The 27,177-nt window shown below is 40.8% G+C and overlaps 1 protein-coding gene across 6 annotated transcripts; it reads right to left on the bottom strand.

Annotated features, from left to right (window-relative positions):
* Nucleotides 1-957: 957 nt before the first annotated feature.
* On the bottom strand, nucleotides 958-27,083 carry golga2 (golgin A2). 6 transcript variants are annotated; one of them, XM_061801331.1, is made up of 28 exons: nucleotides 26,936-27,083; nucleotides 23,373-23,519; nucleotides 21,665-21,733; nucleotides 21,112-21,255; nucleotides 20,548-20,594; nucleotides 20,267-20,330; nucleotides 20,119-20,178; nucleotides 19,816-19,896; nucleotides 19,393-19,431; nucleotides 19,254-19,316; nucleotides 16,851-16,944; nucleotides 16,664-16,770; nucleotides 16,489-16,547; nucleotides 16,231-16,372; nucleotides 12,834-12,923; nucleotides 12,616-12,723; nucleotides 11,742-11,829; nucleotides 11,222-11,364; nucleotides 10,928-11,146; nucleotides 9,902-10,015; nucleotides 7,607-7,831; nucleotides 7,431-7,530; nucleotides 7,226-7,317; nucleotides 6,108-6,336; nucleotides 5,665-5,826; nucleotides 5,473-5,579; nucleotides 5,206-5,410; nucleotides 958-2,662 (listed from the first exon to the last, which is right to left on the bottom strand). In XM_061801331.1, exons 1-28 carry the CDS (start codon nucleotides 27,032-27,034, stop codon nucleotides 2,397-2,399), a joined length of 3,363 nt encoding a protein of 1,120 aa, XP_061657315.1. In that variant the 5' UTR covers nucleotides 27,035-27,083; the 3' UTR covers nucleotides 958-2,396. The 6 variants fall into 6 exon arrangements, with proteins under 6 accessions (XP_061657315.1, XP_061657316.1, XP_061657313.1 ...); XM_061801332.1 differs by having other exon boundaries at nucleotides 5,221-5,410; nucleotides 5,665-5,829; XM_061801329.1 differs by having other exon boundaries at nucleotides 5,665-5,829.
* Nucleotides 27,084-27,177: the final 94 nt, after the last annotated feature.

Genomic DNA, 27,177 nt, shown 5'->3' on the forward strand with positions numbered 1-27,177 from the left:
ACAGGCACGGGGAGAACATGCAAACTCCACACAGGCGGGTCCGGGATTGAACCCAGGACCTCAGAACTGTGAGGCCAACGCTTTACCAGCTCACAAAGGGTCAGAACAATAAAATGTAATAAAATATTTGTGATGTCAGTACATGTTGAATTTTACTTTTAGATGAGCAGGATAGTTAATGACAACTATACATAACGATGAGTAAAGTGGTTTTTGTGTTGTACCCCACTGACCCCATAAAAACTCAACAGTTATGTCTGTGTGTTCATATGTGTATATGTTCAGGTTAGGATAATCTATTTACATGATTCCTCATAAAGGTTTTTAATTAGTATTTCCTTTTTTTCATCCTGTTACTCTGTTAAGAAGAACGATCTGTATCCCTTTCATGACGGAACAGTTTAACTGTGTCAGTTTTTAAACTGCTGCTGGGGTTTCTTGGTATTATAATCGATGCTTATTGAGAATCAGAATTGATCAGTCAGAGAGAACAACATTTCTAGAGGGGAGAAATAAAGATAGAAGACAAAGCATTAATTGTTACATGGGAGGCTGTGAGGATAGGACATCTGCTAACAGCCAAATCCACACCCCACTCTTCAAATATGAGTGTTTTTGGCGTATTAAAACATGGGGCAGATTGTGTGTGATCCATTAAAATCCAGGGGGTCAGGCAGGGCACCCATACCAGAAAACAGCAGAGACACGTTGAAACCCAGTCCAAGACCCACTTTCCTGACCCCATAACAGTCCCCCCAGGACTGAATATGTATATGTGCCCAGATGTGACCTGTGACAAAAATATATACGTGCAGTGAGTGGAGTATGTGCTAAGTGAGTGATTAAGAGGATTGGCTCTTGTGGTTCGGGGCCATGAGGCAGGACAACCAATGAGGAAAGGACCACAAACAAATATAAGTATTGTTTTGAAATAGAAAATAAAATGCAGACAAATAATGTTGCTCAATCAGTTTTATTCAGTAGAGGGCGGAGAAAAAAAATCTAAGCCAACAAATCCATTCACTTCCTTTTGCAAGACTTCTTTCACATCCAAAACTGATTAGTTGAGTCACTAAATCATCCCAAATAATAAATAATATACATCTCTTTTAGTCCGTCAAGTCACTATCACCTCTGCACATACGCAGCTGGCCACAAATATACAATATGATACAGACTTACAATATATACACCCACCTTGCATGATCACTCGTCTCCCTCTCCTCCTCGCTTTCAATCACAAACGTAACAGTGTAGCGATACAACCCTTTTTTATATCGGGGTGTCCAAACCTTTTAGTTTGAGGCCACATACAGAAAAATTGAAGGATACAATAGCCACCTTGAAATTCTTCAACTCCTTTGGATTTATTAGACAAGCTAAAAATCAATCACATAATGATATAGTTTTATTATATATATATATATATATATATAGCTGCACTCAGCAGATCTCCACATTCAGAACCAAAACAGGCACAATTTGTAGTTAGCTGACCAATTGGGAAGCAAAACATTTAATTGCTTCTCCAAGAATTAACGATTCATCGATATGAACAAATGTTACCACTTAGCATATACAGAAAATCTCTATGGAAAATTATTATTATTAGAAGTAGTAGTTAGTAGTCCTTGTAGTTGTCAAGGGCACCACAACCCATGGAGGATGTGGGTGTTGCAGATCACTTTTTGACACCCACACTTTTCACACTGCCACCCATACGGTATACCGAGAAAAAAAAAATGTAAGAACAAAAAAAAAAAAATTATAATAATTGGACGGTGAGTTCCAAAGCACTCCGTTCTGTCGTTTGGACACCCCTGATATAGTTTGTTGGCTCACTCCCAAAGACCTCAGACATCAATGGGTATCGTATTTGGAAGGACAGTAACAGAATGAACCAATGAAAGGATGACACCCAGGGAAGTAATGCAAGTTCAAAGCAATACAGTAAATGCTACTTTGTTTGACTTGGGAAAGGAGATTGCTGCCCAGTACAATTGGAGCAATACAGTTGGTGGTGGATTACATACAATTTTGGAAAATTTGGTGAAAAGGTCTAGTAACTATAACAGCTCCATCTATCATCCTTATTACCTTCAAAGTGCCACCCTCAGCTGTAGAAGCTTCATAGGATACATTATCGTGACGCTTTGTACAAACTCTTTTAGTGCAATTAACTTCTATTATCTCAACAATATAAAATTACGCATCTGACTCCACCTCGCACGCACACACACACCCACAAACTCCAGTTTTTGATAAGTAGTACATTCAAACGTGATGTGTCACAAGTAAGGAGACGTGAGGGCCTGTTATTGCGCTTGAGCGTAGGGAAAAGCGGTCAGCGTTCACTTGGTATGTCGTTAGCTATATGGATGAGCAGCGTTGCGGTCTCACACTACCAGGATCTTCACCTCGTCCTGCTCGTCGGGACGGTAGAAGAAGGGAATGCAGGGGTTCTCGCCCATGAAAGGGGGTAGCCGCGGTGGCCCCTGGGGGTTCTGGATCTCCTGCAGCAGCTGCATGATCTGGCGGGCCGTGCCGTCCTCCTTGGGGGCCACCAGAGGCGGCAGCTTGGGCTTGGATGGGGGCGGGATGTCAGGCGAGGGGGCTTCATGGTCGGCGGTGGGCTCGGAAAGAGGGATGATCTCCATGGCTTCTATGACACAGAGTGCATCAGAGTCATGTGTCTAAGTCCCTTGGAATGGTGAAGCTAACAACAATCACCAGATACTATGTACAACAAGTTAATATTCCACCTTCAGCGGTAAAGTGTTCCCTGCGTTTGCGACTCACAATTCCGCAGATTTTTTTTGGCCAACCTAATCTCAATACTTTGATGAAAAAAAGTTTTTGTGCTAAAGCTACAGCAGTGGTTTTCAAAGTGGGCCCCCCTTTTGGGAGGTTAACGTTTTCTGTGCCTCTTCTTGAAATTTTCTCGACCTGAATTGAAAGTACAACAAATATTCGGTTTGTGCCATTTTGCAATGTGACTCAATGAGTGAGGGGTGACTGGCTGCGACATCCAATGGCACATTTCACATACGTACTTACGAAGCCTGTCAATGTTTACAATCATAGCGACCTGAAGTGTTGCCCACCATTGCTGCTTATTTAGCAAAGAGGTCTGGGCAATGTAGAGCGAAGACGAGCTAGGAAAGCTGCTTATGTCTACCCTCGATAATAATGGCAAAAGTAAAATAGGAAATGCTGTTATTTTAAGATGCAATCACTGCCGGAGTATGTACTAATATAAAAGAAAAGGTGGTGAAACTGGATGACATTTTCTTTTTCCAAGAGAGAAAGGTCTAGTCTGAAAAAGGGAGAGAAAGGGACTTTTTGGAAGGGAACATGTCGACATAATGGAAGCTGGACTACCTCAAGTGTCACATTCAGCACAAGTAATTTGAAAGCAGTTAGAATCGTACACAGATGTAAGACTGGATTCTGTTGGATTTGTTGGGGGAGAGTGCCAAAGGCAGAGATACAAGGAAAATGAAACTGGTAAACAAATTAAAATCCAGAGCAAATAAAATTCTGATGGACAATATTCTGCTATCAACAGAAGTGCAACTCTGCTGTCAGTTCAACAAATTCACAATCGCATGGGGAAAGTACCCGAGTATACCAGAAAGCTGAATTTTTTTAATTCAAATAGTGCGGGATGAGATGGTGTGTAATGTTTAACTTCCAGCTTGGCACATCTTCATCAAGGATGAAAACACAGACAGTATTTTAAATATACGGATCAAAATAACGTTCACCATAAAACTGTTTGGGAGCATCTTTCAGCTCTCACCATGCACTGCAAAAGATATTGTGCAAGCAATAATTCAGTTTTACACCAAGAAAAAAAAGACAGGGATATCATTGTGAATTAAAGCCTGGCTGTCATCCTTATAAACATTCTAGAATAGATATTGTAGTGAAAAAAAACACATAATATTATTCACTTCAATGTCTATACGGAAAAAAATAAATGTGAACGGAAAGTGCGTCATTGATGCGCAAAGTTGCAGAAGTGTCATTCTGTGATATCCAAGTGGTCGCCATATTGGCTACGTCCTCCGTCCGTGACATCACCCGGACATTCGCAAATGAAAACACGCGGTGCACCCTAACTATGGGAGACAAACGCGTCCCGTCTGACACGGAAGCTCTTTTCGAAAAGGAGAACACCACACAACCGAGTGATGTTACCGGGGCAATATTACACTATTGTTTCGAGCCATATTCAGATGATATGCGATCACGGCCAAACCTCATCCCCGTCCGATCCACTTCCACGGTGGAGATGAGCCATCGCGGCGACGTGCAGCCTTCGCAGAAGCAGTGACCGTCGAACGCAGCGCCTCAGCCGGTGTGGCTGATTTTATACAAGCTGTGGTGGCATATAAGGAGGAGGTGGAGCCGAGCCATGCTGCTTTTAGGGTTATGTTCAAAGCCGCCACAGTACTTGTTGAACACCGTCGAGCCGGAGCGCATTACTGCCTACGTGTTAATTGGAACCCGCGTAGCTCTCGTCCTCTGCACCCGTGCAATCCATTTTTCACAACGAACCGGGTCTCTTGCAAACTTATGAAGGGTAAATCCATTCTCCCGAATGTTCAAGCAATGTCAGGGATTGCAATGAGCCGGCATTTTGGCTAACACGAAGGAACAACGAGCTACCTTCCCGGAGGTAAAACTAATGGAAACAAACGAGTCCACAAGGGGGCACCTCTGTCCTGTAAGTCACTTCCTGCTTCTTCTCGAAAACAAATCCAAGAGGATTTTCATGGCGGGAGTTACAAAAAGCTGTAGACGTCAAAATCATGTTTTGTGGTGAAAAAAAAAACACATGGGACCATATTAGCTGTGGGTTTTTCATTAATAATATACCAAAAATCATCCATTTCATGACACTTGACCTCTAAAGAAAAATTTGGAAGCGGGTTGCCAAATAACTGTACATGTAAACAAAAACATGGCCATAGTTCAAAAAGGCCAGCTAAAAAATAAAGTCCATTGTTGACCAGTTATATACAATTTTTTTTCTTTTTAAATGATTGTTGATTACTGGGCAGTTGAAATTTTGTAATTGTCCCCACCAAAATTTTGTAAATGACTGCATTTGTATATGCAATTGTCTGATTGTGCCTTTTTCTTGTTTCGCTGTGATCTGTATAAAAGGTTACTTTCTTGTTACCAACCAGACATTACCTTCTCCATGCTGACCTGCTTCGATATCAGCATTGAGGTCATCGCTGTCTGCTCGTTCATTGGGGTGACGGTGGTCCTTGCCAACAGGAAGGAGGTCGGGGTTGGCAGAGGCCACGCCACCCATGGCACCGGCATATCTGCTGTACCAGTCATTCCGCTCGGCCACCAGCCTCATGACCAGGTCCTGCAGCTCTGCCAGCTTCGCCTGGTGGACAGGAAGTTATTTAGGATGTGTGGTCATTCTCAAAGAGACATTCTCCTCCATACCTTCATCTCCTCTTTGTCCTGAGCCAGCATGCTGATGTACTGCTCCTTTTCCTGGTGCTTCTGCTTCATGATGGCCCTCTGGCTCTGGTACAGGGCGATGTACTCGCCTCAAATTCAACGTTGAGAAAGTTTCATCATCATCATCATCTTGAGACACACGATCACAGCAGAAAAAAATTCCTCCCTCCTCACCGATGGTGTCCGTCTCGCCGGACAGCTGGATGCAGCGGTGCTCCAACTCCTCCACGCGCTCCTTCAGATCAGCCTTCTCCTGCATGAGTGAGGTGAACCGCCGCTGGAGTTTTTCCATTGCAGTCTGTAATGCTTGATAAACTTCCACTGGTACTCCTCCTCCTTCTGGGCACAGTGGTTCATTCTCCACAATTAGCACACTTTAAGATATAGTAGGCTATTTTTACACATTAAAACAGGTTTCAAAAGCCCTGGCAAACATTTTTGGGGATGGGGTCCAGTCTCGACTGTTCATGCTCTGCCCATCTACTGCGGGGTATGAGCCAGGGACAAGAACAATTTTGCGTTACCACGATAATACTGTGAAATTCCCTGAAGTTCCTTTTATGCAATTGACCTTCTTACAATAAATAATCATACAACACAAATGCCCCTTTTCTCACCTGAAAGTTGGAGACTGTGTTCACAGTGAATATTTTGGTCCTGAGTGTGCAGATGATCATGATGGCGATCGTGATCATGTTGCCCACGGTGGCTGTGCTGCTCGAGGCTGAGAGCCACAGCAGCTTGGTGCTTTGCGGCCATGTGGAGTCGGTGCTCTTCCTTCAGCTGCCTCCTTGCCTCGTCTCGTTGTGCCTCCAACCCAGCCAACGCACCACGGATGAACTCTTCCTGTGGAGGGGGTAGAATTGGTTACCCAGTCAAATGTAAGCAAACTGATATTAAATTCAATCTGAATGATCTTTGTCATGGCAAGGCATGAAGAACTTCACCTACACACCAATAAAAACAAGGTAAACATAAATTGGTTTTGAGGCTGGAATAGATTAATTCTGTGACTCGTCATAAGAACCAGAAGAAAGGATCTCAGAACGTGTTAATTTCGTGAACAGAGAACCCTATATTTAATCAACTCTTTTTTTCCTGTTGGGGCTGTTAGGTCAAGCAGAATGAAGAGTCTGCATCCATTTTATGCCAGAAAAGTTTTATTGTGACATGGTGGTGTTTCTAAGGTTCTTTTGTGGTTTCTTAGTATTATAAATTGGTTTCGTAGTATTCTAATTGAAGTTTGAGAATCAGAGACAATCAATCAAACAGAAGAGTTTCTAGAGGGGGGAGAGAGACAAAGACAAAGTGCTAATTGTAAACAGGATGAAAAGAAGTAAGTTATTATATATCTAAAACAAAGAAACAAAGATAGTGCATGAGGCTGGGGTACACCCTGTGAGGGAAGGACAGGAGACGATAGCACAGAACAAGAACAGGAGAAGAAGCATGTAGGGAAAGGGTCGTGAAGCTGGCTATACAATTGAAATGCGGTGGGAGTGACTAAGTGAACTATAGAAATCTATATCACGAAAATGCAAGTGTGTGTGTGTGTGGGGGGGGGGGGTGGAGGCTGGGGGTAGATACACAATCAATGTGCAAATTCATTAACTATTTGTCCTAATAAGTGAGTGGTCACACACAGTGAAGGAGTCCTCAGGCTCGGAACACCACATTTTGCTGCCAAATTCAAACAACTAACACAGGAGGAGTTGGAGGAAAACATTGTTCTCACCATTTCTTTCTGGTTCTCGAAGTCTTGCGGGATGATAATGGAGGATGATTCTGTAACGCTCTCCTGAGGTAACTGGCTTTCCACGCCGTCACCTGAGCAATATGATGACATATTGAAGATGTTGATATATCTTTGTTCAGATCTCTGATATTAACAATACATCCGGCAGGCAATTTGAAATGGGAGTCAGAAGTATGAGACAAACCTTCATCTCTGGGTGCCAAGGCAAGAGCTGAGCTGTTGAGGAGCTCCCTCACCTCAGCCTTCAAATGTTCGTTATCTTTCACCAAATGATCCAAATGCTCCTGAATGGCAATATAAGGGACACATTTTTTTTCATGATTTCTCCACAGAAGATAAGCAAGTTGCATCCTTACATACCTGTGCTCGCTTAAGTTCATTCTGGCTGACTTCCAGCTGAGCGCGCCCCATGGACTCATCATGCTGCAGCCGGTCCATGATCTGGCTCTGCGTGAAATACTGCTGGTTTATCTGCTCCCTCTCGGTGACCAGCGCCTGGTAGGCGGCGCTGTACTGCTGGAGGTGGGCCGCCACCTGGTCCCTCTGCTCGGCCAGACCTTGAGCTTCCTTATATTTCTCCTCCAGCTGGTGGCAAGAGAAACAGAAATTTGCACAATCCCATGCAATACATGTTTGGTATGAAAATTGGTAAAAAAAAAAAAAAAAAAAAACAATGTAGGGCAGTATTTCCCAACATCTGTTCCACAGCACATTAATGTGTAGTGACAGATCACGGTATCTAGTTTCACTTAATTCATCCATCCATATTTTGAGCGACTTACAATATCCTCACAAGGGTCAAGGGAGAGCTAGAGTCTATACACTTTGGGTACAGTCTGTACTGGATTTCCAGCCAATCTCAGGGCACAAAGTGACAAGACAACAGTCACACTCACAATTACACCTAGGGGCAATTTTAGAGTCTCAATGAATGCATGTTTTTAGGGATGTGGGAAGAAATCAAGAGTGCCTGGAAAAAAATCTATGCAGATACGGGGAGAGCATGTAAACTCCACACAGAGGGGCCAGGATGTGAACCCTGGTCCTCAGAACTGTGAGGCCAACGCTCTACCATACTGCTCACTTAATTCATTTTATAATTTTGTATTTGCCAGAAATATTTTCTTTGTTGTGGGCGTGGTGGTTCAGCTGGTAAAGCGTTGGCCTCGCAGTTCTGAGGACTCGGGATCGATACCGGACCTACCTGTGTGTAGTTTGCATGTTCTCCTGTGCCTCCGCGGGTTTTCTCCGGGCACTCCGGTTTCCTCCCACATTCCAAAAACTTGCAACATTAATTCGACACTCTAAATAGCCCCTAGGTGTGATTGTGAGTGTGGCTGTTTGTCTCGATGTGCCCTGCGATTGGCTGGCAACCAGTACAGGGTGTACCCCACCTCCTGCCCATTGACAGCTGGGATAGGCTCTAGCACTCCCTGTGACCCATGTGAGGATAAGCAGCGAAGAAAATTTCTTTGTTCAGCCAAAAGGAAAAGAAGATCTATCTGTGCCAACCAAGTATAACACTAGGCAGAGTAATTAAATGCTCCTCCACTCGGTGGCAGAAGGTACAATGTAATGTGGGGTGGGGGGTGGGGGGGGGGACATTTTGGTCTAGTGTCTCACAAAAGTGAATCCATCTCTGATATTTTAAAAAACATGGTGTATTCATAATTTCTTAGGGCTACACTGATGTGAAGTAGTTACTGTACAGTTTTTATAACTGTCCAAAAAGTGAGTGCACCCCAAAGGGAAAATAAACATCCCAAACCAGCTTTCATTGCTGCATTGCATAATTTCCTAGCCTGTTGCGAACTATCGCACAGTGGGTAACGTGTGCGAGTTGGCAAAAAAATGTGAACCATAGGGAGGCATAGAGTCTCTTGAATACACCTTTTCCTGATAGTGCTAAGATCTTCAGCCTTATCATTTAGCCTTTTCAACTTTTTGAAGCTTTGAAAACATTATTTTAAATTCATTTCTTGCTTGCGGGCTTACTTTTTCTCCAAATCATGTGACCGAGAGATATGACAGAGGCAGTGGCGGATAGAGATTATTGTCAAAATAAAACTTTTGAAGACTCTGGCAATCAATAAAATATTTTTGGATCAGTCGCTCTATACGGCTCCATATTAAATGGTCAGTAACCCCATACCGGTCTGCTGGTGTCGGGCTGTGGAGAATCTTGCCCATCTTTATCAAAGGCAACTATTTTTTTCCAGATTCCCTTTTTTTCTTTTGACATGAGACACCACGAGAGTGTAAGCGTGATAACACCAAATTGAACAATTTCAGACCTGCAACCTTACAACATGAATGTATCACATGGCGAAGGAGATGCAAAATACTGTAGTTTATCGTATCCAGTTTGGAAATTCTCACTTCGGGGTGCAATTTTTTTTTTTTGCTAGTGGTATATACCTGTGACAGTGGATAGTAATAGAAGCTGTACACTGACAACTTAACATTGCTGAAAGGTGTCAATTATTTAGTGTTGCCCCCTAAAAAAAAAAACCATTTTTAAAAATGTGTACCTAATCTTGTGAGATAGTATGTTTTGTGACATTTTGTTCAGTTGTATGCTGTGAAATTTTTCAGATGAAACATGTGTAGCTTGGCTGACTAAAGGTTGAGAAACACTGACATAGAAGACCGAACCTGCTCCTTGACGTTGTGCAGCTGCTCTTGAAGCTCACCCATCCTGCGCGCAAGCTCTTTCTTAATATGTTGCTCAGACTGAATGGCGGTGGTCAGCTCCATGTTCTCATTTGTCTGCACACATTAAGAAATAAACATTTTACATTAAAAGGTAGCAATCTAACCATTTTAAAACTAATGCTTTATTTCTCTTTTCTTAACAAAACAAAGTTGAATACTTTATCTTTAAGTCATCTTCACCCAAACCCCTACTAGTGTATAGATTCTGATTAAGCCTGTCAGCTACTCTAACAACTTTGTATTTTTTAGTACAGTATTTGATCTTTCATATTTTGTGTCAACCGACATTCCCACGCTGGCCCCCTTAGTGACGCACCAAAAATGACATTGTTGAAAGGACGGCTTTAACCTAGTGATGGGCTGTCCCTTATCTCATGCTTGTGAAAAGTTCACCATCTTATTTATTTTGTATTTCTATTGAAGAAAATAATCATACAATATTTTCTGTGTAAACAAAAACTATCCTTGCCACAAATGAAAGGGAACACGTTTTCGAAGGACCCCTTAGCTGCAAAACAAGGAGCCTGATTATTCATACAAGAAACAACAGATGCACAAATGTGGTAATAGGGACTGATTCACTGTCTGCATTGAACTGCTAGGGATATTTTTGTCTGATAGTTTCATCACAAACGCAGACGGCTTTAATTTTAATTTGATCTAATTTTTTGCGGACAAACTCCACACATTTCCCAGTGCAACCCTTAGCTGCCCAACACTGTGCCTGACTTAAAACACTTCACACTGAAAAGACTGCTCTGCTGTTGTAATCCAGAATTCCAGTCTCTGGGTTGACAGAAATTATACTTCTTCTAAAAGTAGGATTTAATAGAAATCCTGGATGTATGATGCCTGTTCCCTAAAATCAGCAGGGACAGATTTTTATTTCAAATGCAAACTTAAATGAGGACAAGTGCTTGAGAAAATGGATGGATGTATGACTTAAGAAAAAAAAAAAAAAATCACCAATTGTACAAAACCATTCTGCAGCTCAGCAAGCTGGTCCTTTAGTGTTCGGTTCTGCGTGAGAGCACGGCTGATGGTCGCCTTGTCTGAATGAACTTCTTCCAGCATGCGGCGACGGGTGTCGGCCTCCTGGGCCTGTCTCTCAGCCTGCTCCTCCAGATTCAACAGACGCGCTTCTTGCTCTGAGCATAGGCGACTCAGCTGCTCATTGTCACGCAGCTATAAGGCGAAACCTGAGTCTTAAGACCATTCAAAACATTTCAGGGAGACAACTTACAACATATTGGTACACACCTGTGACTGGTACTGCGCATCGAGAGAATCCTTTTCCTGTTGCAAAGAGTTGAGTGCCTCCTGTAGAGCTAATTCACTCTCTGAAGTACCTGAGGACTGAGGTTCTGCAGCACTCTGGTCTTCTCTCTCTTTGGAAAGTAGCGCTGGAAGAGATGGAGTAGAAAGACTTTGACTTGGATCAAAGAACATACACGGAAGCTGTAGGTGTCTGATTAGAATCCACACAGTGGTCCTTGATGACATATAACGTTTCAAAATGGAAAAAAAAAAGGTATGTGTGTAAGAATAAGACCTTTTATTTGATTGTTTTATCAGTTATGCCCTATTTACTATAATTGTAATTACTTGACAATTGCGTGACCCTAGTTTCGTGATTTACTACAGCACATTCAGACTTGCGTACACATTTGGGTCACATTGATGCCATAGAAACAGAACTATGGAGTAAACTGAGGGCCAACTATAGTTTAATATCATGATACACAAAATCAAAAAATAATACAAAAAAGTATTTGTCTACCTGCAGCATTTTTTAGCTCAGCGATTGTAGCTTCAAGTTCTTGGACTCGTTGAATATTTCTGTCCCTCTCTTCTGCAACCAGTGACACCTTCAAGATGGGCACATAACATTTGTCATACCCAGGCATTTGTGCAGTTAACCCCGCGTATTAGGAATTTACAAATTCAGATAATTACTGATTTTATTTGGAACTTCCAACTATTCACTGGAAATCTTGACTATTCACTTGTCCAGAGGACAATCCAATCCAATCCAATTATTGGTCTCCCAGTATGTGGCATAATCTTTGTCGTTAGGTTTTTCGTTAATTTTTTTCCTCTGCAATTAGGATGTCCAGTTTTGTTGGCAGTCCTTTATTGCACATTAAAATGAAGGAATGTTCCTACCTAATACCCGATGCAGTTACTAAAATCAGCCAGTGTGGTCTTCTTTGCTGTTACAATTTGCTTGTATTCCCTAACATTTATTATGGAATGTAAATGACAAAACTCAGTTTAATGACTTGAAACCATTCATGTAAAATGCTTGTATGCATACATTTTTGCACATTTGTAATCTCATGTTAGCTTGTGCCAGTGTGTTATTTAGACTTAAATGTGAGCTAAGACACACCTAATGTAAAGGTGGTTTGTTTGGGTTGAGTAACTTGACAACTCTATACAGTTGTCTGTGAATCGACTTAAATAAGGAAGCACTAGAATGATTCTGTGAAAAAGAACTGAATGATTCAGTGAAGGAATCTTTTGAATGAATTGTTTCTTGTGATTCAGTCCACTCAAAAGAACTGCCATGCCAATCACTATGACACAACAGGAAACCTTTGTTGATTTTGGTTTTGAAAAATTCACTTTGCCTTTAAATCTGCATGATTTACTTGTGTGAGCAGCTGCTCTGTTTTGTCCTTCCAAATGCGGCCCCCCTCCTGAATCTGCTCTGCATAGCAGTCCCTCTCTGTCTTCAGCTGGGCAACAGACTCCATCAGCTACAGGATAAATGACAGCATGGCATTAAAAGTAAAATTTGTTGCAAAGGAAAAGCAGCAATTTCTATAAAACATTTTGTAAAAGTCAACAACAAATAATCAGGCAGCACCTGTTGATTGTGCACTTCTATCTGTTGCTTTTCTTCCAGAAGTAACTGGATCTGTTGGTTGGCACTACTTGGGTCTGACTGGGTGGAGCACTGACCAAACAAAGAAAAACACAGCAATGGAGATGTGTTATTTAGTAACACGCAGGAACAAAGCTCCAATCCAGGTCAATCAATCGAGCAATCCATGTTAAAAGTAGTTACTCATCTGGCTTGACTTGTCTATGATGTTAAGTGATGTCCCGTTCCAAATTAAAATGGTTTAATATGACATATTTATATATAACAGCTTAAACTCTTGGGGGAAGGCTTTTAACAAGTTTTAGGGTTGAATTTGTGTGAATTGTTGCCCAATACTCCAGAAGCATATTTATGAGGTCACACACTGATGTTGGACAAGAAGGTCAGGCTCCTTGTCCACTCAAAAATCACACCCAAAGGTGATTTATCAGGATGAGGTTTAGACGCTGTACAGGGCTGTCAAGATGATTCATACCAAAATCTGTCGTCCATGTCCTTGTTGAACTTGCTTAGTACACTGGGGCACAGGCATGTTGGAACTGGAAGACGTAAAACCCAGACTTGTCCAAATTGTCCTGCTACACTGACATGTTAAGAGTTTGTTTCACTAGAGCTCAGGGGATAATATTTTGGATATTTCCAACTTTGTGCAAACAGTTTAGTGATCGACTGCTTAGGCCTCATTATTGGCACTGATATTTGGAATTTATATAAATCTTAACTGGTATTTTTTTTTTAATTTGACATGGAATTCAAGATATCAATTAAAACTTGGGTTATTTCAGCTCAGATGCAGCCACGGCTCTCTTCTGCCATTTGTCTCCAGCATTGTTCCACCCACGGCGCCATCTCATTGGTTAAGCAGCCGTAATACGAGTAAGGGGCATAACATTTTTTGCAAATGTTAGTTTTAGTGTAACATTAGCAATGCAGGAGCGCGTGTTATGATTATAGTTACTGATAACCAACCCAATTCAGGGAATTATTATAGAAGTTTGATTTTACTTTACAAGTGGTGCTGCTGCGCTTGTTAACTCTCTAAACTTTGTGTTGTGTTTGAACTTAAAACAAAGTGATTTCAGCTATATGTGAATTTTGCTTTCTTTACAGTGGAAAAGAATTCAGGGAGTTATTTAACGTTGTAAGAGATGTTTGGGAGTCCAGTCTTGCATGTCTAGGAACTCCATGCACTTCTTTATTTGTATTTTGTTTGGTTTAATAACCCAAATGCTCATGACATTTAAACAAAGTCTTTGTACAAGCCAATTTTTTACTTTTAGTGCAAATGAATATCAGTTCTCAGCCTTCTTACCTACTAATAATTAGTATTAGTCCTGAAAATCCCATATCGGACGACCTCTTAAGCTTTATAAAAACATAGAAGAGAGACTTTGATGTGGATAAACTTGACTGGCCTGCACAATCCTGACCTTTACACTAAAAAACACATTTAGATGAATTAGAGCAGAGACTGAGAGCAAGGTCTTCGAGTCAAACATTAGCATGCAACATCACAAATGCACTTCTGGAAAAATGGTCAAAAACTCCCATAAACAATCCTAAACCTTTTGGAAAGCCTTTCCAGAATGGTTTAAAATGATATAATTGTAGGGGGTTGAGCAATCTCATACTAAACCATATGGATTAAGAATGGGATTTCACTCAAATTCATATCTACATGAGTCAAGGCAGGTCAGCAAATACTTTCACAATATGTATAACGTATACACAGTGGGTACTGAAAGTATTCATACCCCGTAAATTTTTACATTGCAACCATTTGCGAAAATCATTTTAGTTAATTTTTTTCCCTCAATGTACTAATGGCACTCCTTATTGACATAAAAAATGATTTTTGCATATTTATTAAAAAAGAAAACCTGAAATATTTCAGACATAAGTATTCAGACCTTTTGCTGTGACACACTGACTGAACTCAGGCCCTGTCCACTTCTTCTACTCATCCTTGAGATGGTCCTACACCTTCATTGGAGTCCAACTATGCTTGATTGTACTGACTGCACTTGATTAGGAAAGCCATACAACTGATCTTCCAGCTCACAGTGCTTGTCAAATAAAGTAAATGAGAATCATGAGGTCAAAGGAAGTGCCTGAAGAGCTCAGAGACAGAATTTTGGCAATGCACAGGTCTGGCCAAAGTTACCAAAAAAAATCTGCTTCACTTAAGGTTCTAAGAGTAGAGTGCCCTCTTCTTCTTCTTTTCCTTTTCGCTTGTCCCGTTAGGCGTCGCCACAGCGTGTCATCTTTTGGCATCTTAGCCTATCTTCTGCATCTTCCTCTCTAACCCCAACTGCCCTCATGTCATCTCATCAACTTCTCAAAGTATTCTTTCCATCTATTTAGCACACTACCGGCACCAGTCAACACATTAAGTGCCCTCTATATTACTTAAATGGGAGACGTTTGGGACGAGCAGAATCCTACGTAGAGCTGACTATACGGCCAGACTAAGCAATCAGGTGAGAAGAACTTTGGTGAAAGTGGTAAGGAAGACCCCAAGGATCACTATGGCTGAACTCCAGAGATGCAGTAAGAAAATGGGAGAAAATTCTACAAAGTCAACCATCATTGCAGCCCTCCACCAGTTGGGGTTTTGTGACAGAGTGTCCCAAGGGAAGCCTTTCCTCAGTGAAAGACATGAAAGTCTGCAAGGAGGTTGCACAAAACAAAACACCTGAAGGACTAAAAGATGGTGAGAAATAAGATTATCTCATCTGATGAGATCAAGATAAAGGTTTTGGCCTTAATTCTAAGCGGTATGTGTGAAGAAAACCAGGCTATGCTCATCACTGGTCCAATACAGTCCCAAGAGTGAAGCGTGGTGGCAGCGTCACACTGTGGGGCTGTATTTCCAGCTGTATATATAGGACGACTGGTTGCAATCGAAAGAAAAAGGTATGAAGCCAAGTACAAGTACATCCTTGACGAAAACCTTCAAAATGCTCAGGACCTCAGACTGAGCCAAAGGATAAAGGACAAACAACAAAGGATTGGCTTCAGAGGAACTCTGTTTTTGAATGGTGCAGCCAGAACCCTGATTTAAACCCAACTGAGCATCTCTGCAAGTGTAAAAAAAAAAAATCTCGTTGGATCATTCCCAAAAAGACTCATGGCTGTATTAGCTCAAAAGGGAGCTTCTACTAAATATTACACAAGGGGTCTGTATAGTTATGAATATGTGATATTGCATCTTTTTTTTCTTTAAAAATGTCAACAATTCTGTATCTGAATCTGGTTAACTGTGTAAACATTGAGGGAAATTTTTACTTAAATTATTTTAGCAAATGGCTACAATATAACAGAGTGAAAAAATGAAGGGGGTCAGAATACTTTCAGTACCCACTGCACGTAAACGGACCTGCTGCAACATGAGGTCTGAGATCTCGAGCCTTTTGCGTAGGTCCTCCACCTCCAGCCGCAATGCTCCCGCCTCTTGCACTCTTTGCCTCAGCTGCTCTGACAGCTCCGAGCTCTGCTGTTTTGACTCGTCGCTCAAATTGCTGCAAACAAATGCAAAAAAAAATTTTTGTGCAGCTTTCATTTCTACTGGTGGTCTTTTATGATGAATAGACAAAAAAATGTGATATGCTGAAAAGACAAACACAATGTGACTTACTTTTGCCTAAATAACTCGAGCCTAAGGGCATCTCTCTCTTTTTCTAACTCTTTGTTGTGCTGGAGACAAAAACAGAGGAGAAAAATAAGTCACAAAGGTTTCTGTGAAGTAAAACGTATCTTTTTTTTATGCTGCTCCACAGTATCTGCTTCAAGCTCTTTCTGTGTTTACACACCTTTTCAAATTGTTTCTGTTGCGTCGATACGGATGAAAGCGTTCTCTCCAACTCAGACACCCTCTGCTTTGTTGACTGCAGTCGACTATTCAGCTCCTCTGCCTCCACTAGAAACACAAAAAAGTATCAAGGAGAATTTGTGACTCAGGATTGTTTTTATGATCATACAATGTTGAAACACACATACCTGCTTTCTGCCGTGCAGCCTGTTGTGTGTACTGTAGTGCGGTCTGTAGCTCCGATTTCTCCGACACCAATATGCCAATAGTTTGAATGTGAACCTTGGGAGACGAAATAAAATACACTACAGCGTTTTGTCTGATTCTGCCTGATGCAATCACTGTTTTTGTAGAGCAATTACACTTGAATCTACCCAGGCCAATTAATTTATAGTCAATTAATGCTTATCTGTGTAGTTATAGCAAAGATAATCTCTGCAATTCCTTGTGTCCGCCGGTTTATTCATTTAACTGCAGAGAATATCAGGTATCTAATAGCAATAATAAAACTGTTTATTTTTTTAAAAATCCAAATCATTAAATATTTTTAGGTGAATGATGAACTTTTTCAAACTTTTGGTCAAGAATGCTTTTTCTTTAAGATGAATTGCAAACCTCAGCTTTACTGAGATGCCTTGTCCACTCTGCAGGCAGTGTGTGCAATTGGAATGAAGTCTACAATGAAACATGATAATACTGTTAATATCAGTAATTTTAAAGGCAATGACAACCACCCAACAGCAATAAACATTGCCCGAGGCATTTATTTGACCTAGTGTTTAAGTGGATGGCTCATAAGGGTCTTCTAGCGCGTGGACAACTACTTCTAAATAAGTCACATACAAGCATGTGCCAAAACTGTAGGCTCTGTGTCCCAATCTTGTCAGCTATCCATCCATCCATTTTTTTGCCGCTTATCCTTAAGAGGGTCGCGGGGAGTGCTAGAGCCTATCCCAGCTGTCAACAGGCAGGAGGGATGGAACACCCTGAACTGGTTGCCAGCCAATCGCAGGGCACATAGCGGCACACAGCAACACTTACAATCACACCTAGGGGCAATTTAGAGTGTCCAATTAATGTTCCATGTTTTGGGGATGTGGGAGGAAACCGGAATGCCCGGAGAAAAGCGACGCAGGCACGGGGAGAACAGCTGCAAACCCCACACACGTGGGGCTGAGATCGAACCCGGGTCCTCAGAACTGTGAGGCCAACACTTTACCAGTTGACCACCGTGCCGCCTCTCGTCAGCTAATTAAAGCAAAAAAACTGGAGAAGTTTTTCCTCAGCCTTAAATGGTCTCAGTGTGGTTCAGTTGGATTCAGAAACGTGGGGAAGACTGCCGACTTGACGGTTGTGTGGAAAAATATCATTGACACCATCCATTAAGAGAAAAAACCTCAAAAAGAAATTACAAAAGAAGCTGGATGCTCACAGAGCGCTGTATCAAAGTACAGTAACAAAATGTTAAGAGGAAGAGGAAAATGTAGCCAGAAAAGGTCCAGAAGGATGACCGCAGCCTTGAGAGGATTGTCAAGTAAAGGTGACTCAGAAATCTGTGGGCGCTTCGTAAGGAATTGCCTGAGAATGGTGTCAGTGCATCAATAACCACCATATACAGATGTTTGTATGACATGGGATACAGTTGTAGAATTCCATGTGTCAAGTCACTTCTGAACAAACAACAACAGAAGGATCTGTGCTGGGGTGAGGAGAAAAAGTACAGGTCTGTTGGCCAGGGACTCCAAATTTCTCTTTTCAGATGAGAGCAAATTTTGGATTTTATATGTCTGGAGGGAAACTGCCGCAGCAAACGTCAAGCTGCTCGATCCAGAGTGCAGTTTCCACAGTCAGTAATGGTTATGGGGAGCCATGTAATTTGCTGGTGTGGGTTCACTGTTTTTTTTTTTTTTTATAAACTCCTCAGTCAATGCAGCTATCTAACAGGAAATTTCAGCGCACTTTATCTCCAAAAAGTCTCATCAGTGGGAAGCATGAAGATTTTATTTTCCAGCAGGCTTTGGTACCCGGCCATAAAGCCAAAATTACCAATACCTGGTTTAATAGCAATGGAATAACAGTACTTTATTGGCCAGCAAATACACCTGATTTAAATGCCATTGGAAATGTATGGGGTATGGTCAAGACTAAAACAAGGGAACAGTAACCCCAAAATGCAGACAATCAAAATATCAAAGCAACATAGGCTACGGTAACACCTGAACTGTGCCAATGGCTTATCACCTCCATGCCACACCTGTTTTATTACAATTATTACAAAAGAAGGTCCAACAAAGTTATATTACTTTGATACACTTCAGAAGGCCAACATTTCTGATTAATATACTTTGCTGTTGGTCACGTGGTTAAAATGTGTGAAATACTGGATTTGATCATTGTTTGCCATAACCAAAATTGAAACAAACAAAGGCTTGAAATATTTCACTTTGTGGGCAGTTAACTAATTTACAGTTTCACTTTTTGAAACAAATGACTGAAATAAATTACCATTACCTGGCCATATATTTTTTTTGCCATACACATGTAGTATTTCATGGTACTTCGCACAAAGGTTCAATTTGTGTCAAGAGTACCTGTAGCTGCTCCCGCATGGCTCCCTGCTCTTTGGAAAACTTTTGCTCAAATTCCTTTCGCTCCTAAATAAACAGAAATTCAAATGAATGTCCAGAAGGGAGATAAGCATAAGGAGGGAATATGAAGAGTAAAAAATACCTTCTGCAGCTGATCTGTGAGCTCCCGAGATTGTTGTGCCTGACAAAGCAAAAGAACACAAGTTATCACCGCTGCATCGTGGAACAATTCCACCTCTGCATAGTGGTTTAAAAAGATTAACTTCACTGTCAGAGTATCAAGTATTTGGTCATATCTAGAGAACTAAACATACAATTTTACACCTAGTGCTTGGGATGCAGTTTCTTCTCTGATCGGGCACTTCAAATAGCTTTGCACAATTTTGTTACAAATTGCAGAAATACGTTCAGTACATGTTAATAGAATCTTGGGGGGGAAATTGAATGACTTACATGCATGAGTAATCATTTTAGTGAGAATACTTAACATGGCGTGCCATAAAGGTGACATGCAACACGGTTCGTGCACTGTGGCATTCAGACTCACACACACACAGCTTCTTACCAGCTGGTCAAGCTTGGTATTGAGCTGAGAGTTTGTTAAGGTGCTGGACTCCAGGGCAGCAGACAGCTCCTGGTTCCGACTCTACCATGTACACATGCATCCAGGAAAGGGGGAAAAATTGGCAGAGAATAATAACGTTTTTGTGGAATAAGACAAAGAAAAAGGTTACGATAGGGAAGGAGAAACATTTCTATGACATGTCATGACTAAAACAAGGGCAAACAGCATAATCATGTGTGGTTAAAAAAAAAAAATTAAAGTGACACGTGGAGTGCGTGGAAATTCATGAGCATTTCATCATACGTCCAACTCTCTCTCGCCGACTGATGGGGCACAGTCACCATTCACATGCGCAGCTGAAGACTGGAAACAGAAAATGTAATAAGCACATTTTTTAAAATTCTCATGCATTAAGTAAGATTTGTAATCGCCAGAGGTTGCGGCAACGTACTTCAGAGACCAGGCCATTCAGTTGCTGAGAGAGCTGTCGCAGGCTCTCTGTGGAAGACAGCGGTCTATAGGATAACACACATTATGCACATGATTACAAAGATATGCACGTTTGTTCTACATATACTGCTCAAAATGGCTAAAGGAAAACTCCATTCACTGCTATTACTGTTATTTACAGCTTCTGCCTTTACTGTTTTAGTACTTCAGCTTGAGAAAACAGCATCAATGATGATGTGTGACATTTTGGAGTGTAAGGTTGATTGAAATAAGCCAACCTACCTATTATCCTCTGTTAAACTCTCACTGCCATTGGTGTCGGGGTAGTCCTGCAGGGCATCAAATGACCAGAAAATGGGAAGTACGATCAAACAGAAACATTAACAATGAAAAAAATTACAGGAATTGAACAACACGCTATGCAAACGCTTTACTGAAGTTCTTCCATATATCATCTCAACCAGCCAAACTTTCTGGTTGTCATCATCTCTTAAGAATTCTAGCTATGTACCTGTTATCCAACTCTACAGTACACTCCTGAAGGAAAATGAAAAAGTTTGACTATCAGTGAACAAAAGGACCTACTGTCGAGCACTGCTGCATGTCTTTGTGTCAGGCTTCTCTTAAGAATACACCCCCCCCCCCCCCGCATTTCCCACAAATGAGAAGATTAGACAATAAATCCAACTAACCAAACTGATTCAAACAAACTTGTGGCAAAAACAAACATACGAACAGCAACTAATAAATAATCTTACCGAAAGTAAATCAATGCAAGCTATCAAATTCCATATTCTAAATGGCATAGCAGAGACAAGCGAGGAATAGAGTTGGTGTGAGACACACCTGCAGCATGTCAGTGTGGTGGCCGATACTCTGGACGTTAGTAGTGGTGTTAGTGCTAGTAGTGTTAGTCAGAGGTGAGTGTCGGCCAAGATCGCCCATTGGCAGGGGACCAGAAGAGCCGATGGTCTCCATGTCTGTTACAGTCTGAGGTGGCATGAAGAGAATACACACGTTTAGGACAGTTATGACAAAAAAATGCCTTTACATGCATTTATCTGCACTAACAACACGGTCATCGGAAAATGAACAACAATAAGACAAGTAGCACTTTAGCAGCCTACATTTGCGCTACCTATCCAAACTAACATTTACAGCAAGCACACTGAATAAAACAGTGGTCGCAAGGGGGAAGAAAAAATGTACACACACTTTTCTCAACACTTTAAGATGGGCACATGCACCATTCCTCTTGTTACAAACTTAAAGACCCTTCATTAAATAAGGAACTCAGGATATCAATCATAAATAACATGAGGAGAAAGTGTGGGATTAAGAGGAGGACATGGATGTTGGGAAAGCATGAAAAGTGCAGACAAGGAAAGATAGCGCTCACCTGACTTTTGCTATACGTAGGCGGGATTACTCCATTGCTTTGACTAATTGCTTTGAGAATATTGTCAAACTATAGATATGAGAGAAACATGGAAGGAAAGAGAAGGAAATCTTTAGAAGAGAGTGAAAAACAAGAGCAAAGCATTTTAAGGATTCCCCACAGGATGTCATCTGAATACAATGGGTAAAAATGGGATGCCTGTCCCTCAAAGGTTGGTACATAAAATGTTACTGTCAGCAACTACAAAGTAATCTCATACAATTGACTTCAACAAGGTACACTGAGAGTAACAGTGGAAACAAACAGACATGTGAACTTGGTTTGAGAATAATTAGGTAGGAAATGGCCTTAAGGTCACAAGTGTTGTCAAATCTGTGACTGCTGTTTGTAGCCAGGGTCATACGGCTCATCTGCCTCATATTTTAGAAACCTAAGAGCCATAAAAAACAAAACAGCTCGGGCAGGCTTTTTCTAAATCTTTTGGAGACCACACATTGTTTCAGAAGAGGACGAAACCTCCAAATAAGAATAATTTTAATAATTAATGTTACTTTTATTATTTATTTATATTATTAATTTAATTTGAATAATAATGTTTAATAATTTAAACAATTTGAAATTATCTGACAAGACATACTTGGGTCCGTCAAGCTGTTGTCATGGTATAAGTTAATTCATTAATTATTCAGGCAATAGTTTATGTAATTTTTTGAATACTTTAATATTCAGGCATGTCAAATCTTAACTCAGATGACAAAGGTGTAATGATAAAACTCACATTTCTCATTTTAACATTCTTAAAGGACTTAATTAATGCTGACAACCTTGCCACTTATTCTACAGGTCTGGACTTTAAAATTATGTCTGCAGAAAAACGTTTTCTGAAGAAATATTTGATTCTCAGACAGATTTTGCAATTTGAGCAAGAGCCGAGTCCAGGGCCTCTTTGAAAGTCTATGTATTATGCGATGTAATTATTGCCAATAATGAAAGTCTGGATTTTTCTTTAACACAATAATGAGTGAAAAATGAGACTGTAAAACATATTGAAAGGCTTTTTGTTTAAAGAAATTCCTCCTTGAGGAAAGAGGATATCACCTAACTGCCTGGGACGCGTTACATTGCTTTATATCCAAAAACGGCAGCCGAATTTAATTCCAGTACATCCATATTTATGTCCATGTTTCTTTCGGCTTGTCCCTTTCGGGGTCGCCACAGCGTGTCATCTCAGATGAACGCACGTATATGTTTTGGCACAATTTTTACGCCGGATGCCCTTCCTGACGCAACCCTTCTCAGGGAGTTTATGTCCATGTACACATCTGAAAGACTCCTCGGCCCAATATTAAGATTTCACATGCACTAAAATTTTACTCTCCATACCTTAATACATGCTTAAGTATATATTAATTTTATCTTAACAATACGCAAAGAGGCTGCGCCAACTTTGTGAATCATTGTCGGAAAAGAAAGAAAAAGCAAAAAAAAGCAAAACCCACAGTGTGATTTAGTCCTGTGTGTGTTGATGGTTAGAACTCTTCTGTGACTTTAGAGGCATATTTTTCACACAAATGTGGTACTAGGAGGATTCAAATTCAGAAATATAGACCCTTCATTTTCACCATGTGACCTGACCAGAGGACATTTTTAACAAATGTAAAGTAGTTAATGCTTAAGAACTGAAGAGAGATTGCTTGACCAGGCGTACATTGTCTGGAGAGTTTCTGTCAATTGAGGGTGGATCATACTGGTTGGGTCCCTTCACTTTCCTCTTCTTCTTGGCTCCCGCGTCACCTAAAACTCCTCTTTCTCCTGCAACACTGGTTGGAGAGCTCTTCTGCTGGAACTCCTTCAGCTGAGTCGCACACAGAATAAACAGAATCAATGGGGAAACAACAACAACAATATGGAGCCTGCGGAAATAAAAAATAAAAAAAGCTTGTCTGCAGAAATTATTTTGATAAAATCAAACAAAATGATTTGTTTTTTAATTTGAATTAACTCTTCAACACCTATGTCTGAGGCAAGCATGAACCCTCATTTCGATTAACCATGACAAAATGTTAAAAGTGGCCCAATAGTGGGGCCCAACCATTTTTTTTAAAGAGTTGGTAGTCAGAGATCTAGCAGACCTGATGATTTGCTGCATGTTTATGAAAAAACTGTTTCTCTGAACTAACTGGTGCTTGGTGCTCCATCAAAATTAGCGAAAAAGGGTCATACTGTTCCTATATTGTGGTAAAGTTCTAACATTCCAGTCAGCAAACGTGTCAAGCTCCAGCAAAAAATATGTTTCTCCAACCAGTGACATTAATATGTTTTATGAAGTATGCTGAAACCAATCCTTGACATGATCATCGCAATCATAATCGTAATATCAGCTTCTCTTGCTCTGCAATTTACTTATGAAAGGATCAGAAGAAAGAGGACAACATCATTGTGTATCTGTCAATGTGAAAACTTGTACAAGACCCCAAATCCTATGCAGAAGTTTTGTTTACAGATGTTAATTTTGCCCTTGACACAGTTTTTCTTCATCTGTTTGTTCAGATGCTTTCAGGCCATTATGTAGATCCTGTCACTACAAAATGGTTCTATTCGCCTTTGACTGACATTTCACAGCAAGTAAATGTCAATGGAATGCGATCCACTATTAAGAGGTTTTAAGTGGGCTCCTCAGTGATTTGAACTTTCCTATCTTATTCACACTGCATACTAATGAGTTGAGAAGCAGTCAGGCATTATACCAAATTCTCTGATTACATTTTTATTTTACAAATTTATTGCGGTGACATGCTCCTCTGTCTAATTCATTGAAATATCTCTGTATTCATACCACCAAAACCAAGGAAATTATCTTTGACTCCGAACCAGTGAGATAGGATTCACTTAATAGTCATTTGCAAGTCAAATTAAGTAGATCAACTCTTATAAATACACAGCGTCTCACATGTCACTGTGAACTTTTTGTTTTGTATTTCATTTCCAGTATTGTTCAGACAGACGATAACTTATTAGCATGCAGTTTTGCAGTGCAACGCAGTTTTGGGAAGCAAATTATTTTCTTGCCCAAAGTTCGGCAATTGATTTTGTAGCTATGTTGGAAAATTGCTCCTTGGGAAAAAGGTTTCTGTCCCCGACAACAGTTCAGCACCAGTTTGACAATCTTTATGGCCACTACTTAAACTCTGCATCAACAAAGGCTCATTTCAGCAGATGTTTTTGGAAGTGATCAAGTTTACCGGTACTAATGTCATGTTACTCAAAGGCTTCAAGTGGAAGATTAAGATGTTTACCAATCTGAAATCAGTGTGGGTTAAGCTTCATCATTAGCAGATGCATCTGCTGACTCCAGCATTTGTGTATGCAGAGTGCCACTGCAGCCCTCCAGATAGACTTTTCCTGGCTTTGTGTGATTGCCTGCTGTAGAAGTACAGTGTTTTCTTCTGCGGTAATAGTAGCTGGCCTTTTGCTGTGTGGGTCATCAACAGATCTTGTTTTAAGAAACTTGCCATGCATACTCTAAATTAATTGTTGTGTTGTATCACTGACTGCAACAAAGCTTCTCAAACTGATAATGAACTGCAGTAGGCAACAAAGACTTCATGCATACAAAAACAGTAGAGTGTAATCTGTGAATTGCTGGTCGTTCAGATCGATAAATCTCTACAATGGAATTCTCGTGTTGATCTAGTCTGTGCAAAATTGGCTCGATTGCACTTCCTTGGCACTATGCAGGTTGCTGTGAGTAACAAGATCACAACAATTTTTGTATAATACTGTTATGGAGAGACATCAGATATGTGATGGCAGTATGGATCGGCTCAGTAAAATTTACAGTACAATGTAAATTAATGATCGCAAAGAGTTAATTCTGCTATGAAGGTGATTGGTAGGAAACACTATCTCTCTCTACTGTCAATATTTGATCAGACCAAAGGCAACCTGGCTCACAAAGTATTCAGAGGATCATTTGAATGTTTCCTCTCAGAATAAGAGCTATTGCCAGAGCAAAAAGACAAGTGTGCTTTTGCTCTCTGTCACCCCGACGTTCAGCAACGTTAAACAAATTGAGACCCTAAATAATAGCTTTTAATTATAATTAATAATTATAATTTAATTTTGCCTGTGATTTTTGTTTTCTGTGTTTGTTGTGGTCTAGGATTTGCAGTCATTCCCAGTTGTGAGAAAGAAAAGTTAGTGCAGCGATATTATAAAAACAAATTTCCCATTGACATAATAAAGTTCATTCTATCCTTTCCTGTATAGTGAAGGATCTGATGAGATTGGAAGCTCTAGGATAGCGCTATGCAAGCAAGAATGTTACCAGCCCTGTCTCAAACAATGTTAATCACGCTCAACATATCATGTGTCAAAGGAAGCTAGGCCGAAGCAACTCTCAGCCCAACAGCTGGTTTGTCAGTCAGTCTTTTGACGATGTGGCGATTAAGATAAAAGTTCCCAAAGTGAACTCTCCAAGTCTTTACGTTTGTCATAATGGGTCCACGTCGCAGCAGTGGCCCCATGGAATTCTGGGAAACTGCTTTGAAAAAGTGAAATTTTACAACACTATATAGGGGAGAAATGTAACCTCAAGACAGATAATAAATATCACAGTAGCTGTGCTGAACAAAAGTGGGACAAAGTATTTCCTAAAAGGTAACTTCGCATGTTTTAAAGGCCGTATTATAACGAGAAAACAAGCCTTAAGCCAAGCAAGCACACACCACAGGACGGGGAAGTGGCCTGTCAGCTGTCAAAACAGTCCCCGTCATTCTATCCGGCTGACTAGAACTTGCGACCAACTAAGTAACAATAAGCGACACCAAAAACAAAACTATGGCACGCTTGCACTCGTACACGGTTCCCTATTCATTAGTCTTTTGGCTAACATCTACCTAGCAAAGTTAGCACGTCCTGCTTCCATTGAATACATATTCTAGTTTGTCAGCTAAAAAAACAACTCGAACGCCTTGGACAACAAAATCGGTGACTTTTCAAAGTGTCGGTGATAAAATGTCACTAATAAATAAACACGGTTTCCACATTTCGAGAAAGTTGATTTTAAAAGTACAGGCCTCAATAAAACCCTGGGCTTTCCTGCGCGAGACGACCGACAGAGGCCGGTCAAGCGTCGGGGAAAGAGGTTGGACAACGTGTAATGGCACAACCATAACCGCGTTAACACAATTGTAACAAAACAGCATTCAATATAGGCAAACAAGAGTCGCTTTCACGATACCCCGCCGAGTGGAATTATATTCATTTTACCTTTTTTTTGGCTGCGGCGAGTTTTATTTGCCTGCTCTGGTCCGCCATCCTGCTACTGCTGCTGCTGTGGTAGGCAACGGGCCGGACGAACCACGTCATCAGTTTGCTCCTCCGATGGGGTCCACGTCTCTAGGGGGCGCACTTATGCCTTTCGCAGTTGTTCACACATACAGACCCGAATTAATTTAAAGGCCAACTAAAGATCTATCTATCTATCTATCTATCTATCTATCTATCTATCT

This window comes from Syngnathoides biaculeatus, chromosome 17, assembly GCF_019802595.1.
Source record: "Syngnathoides biaculeatus isolate LvHL_M chromosome 17, ASM1980259v1, whole genome shotgun sequence".
Taxonomy (NCBI): Eukaryota; Metazoa; Chordata; class Actinopteri; order Syngnathiformes; family Syngnathidae; genus Syngnathoides; species Syngnathoides biaculeatus.

Bases quoted from the DNA above. Each gene is read 5' to 3' on its own strand.
- golga2 (XM_061801329.1), bottom strand. From the start codon at position 27,034: ATGACGTGGTTCGTCCGGCCCGTTGCCTACCACAGCAGCAGCAGTAGC. The intron at 20,331-20,547 runs GTAGGTTGGCTT...GTTATCCTATAG, and splicing joins AGTTTAACAGAGGATAATAG to ACCGCTGTCTTCCACAGAGA. The intron at 2,663-5,205 runs GTAATGTCTGGT...TCTGTGTCATAG, and splicing joins AGCAGGTCAGCATGGAGAAG to AAGCCATGGAGATCATCCCT.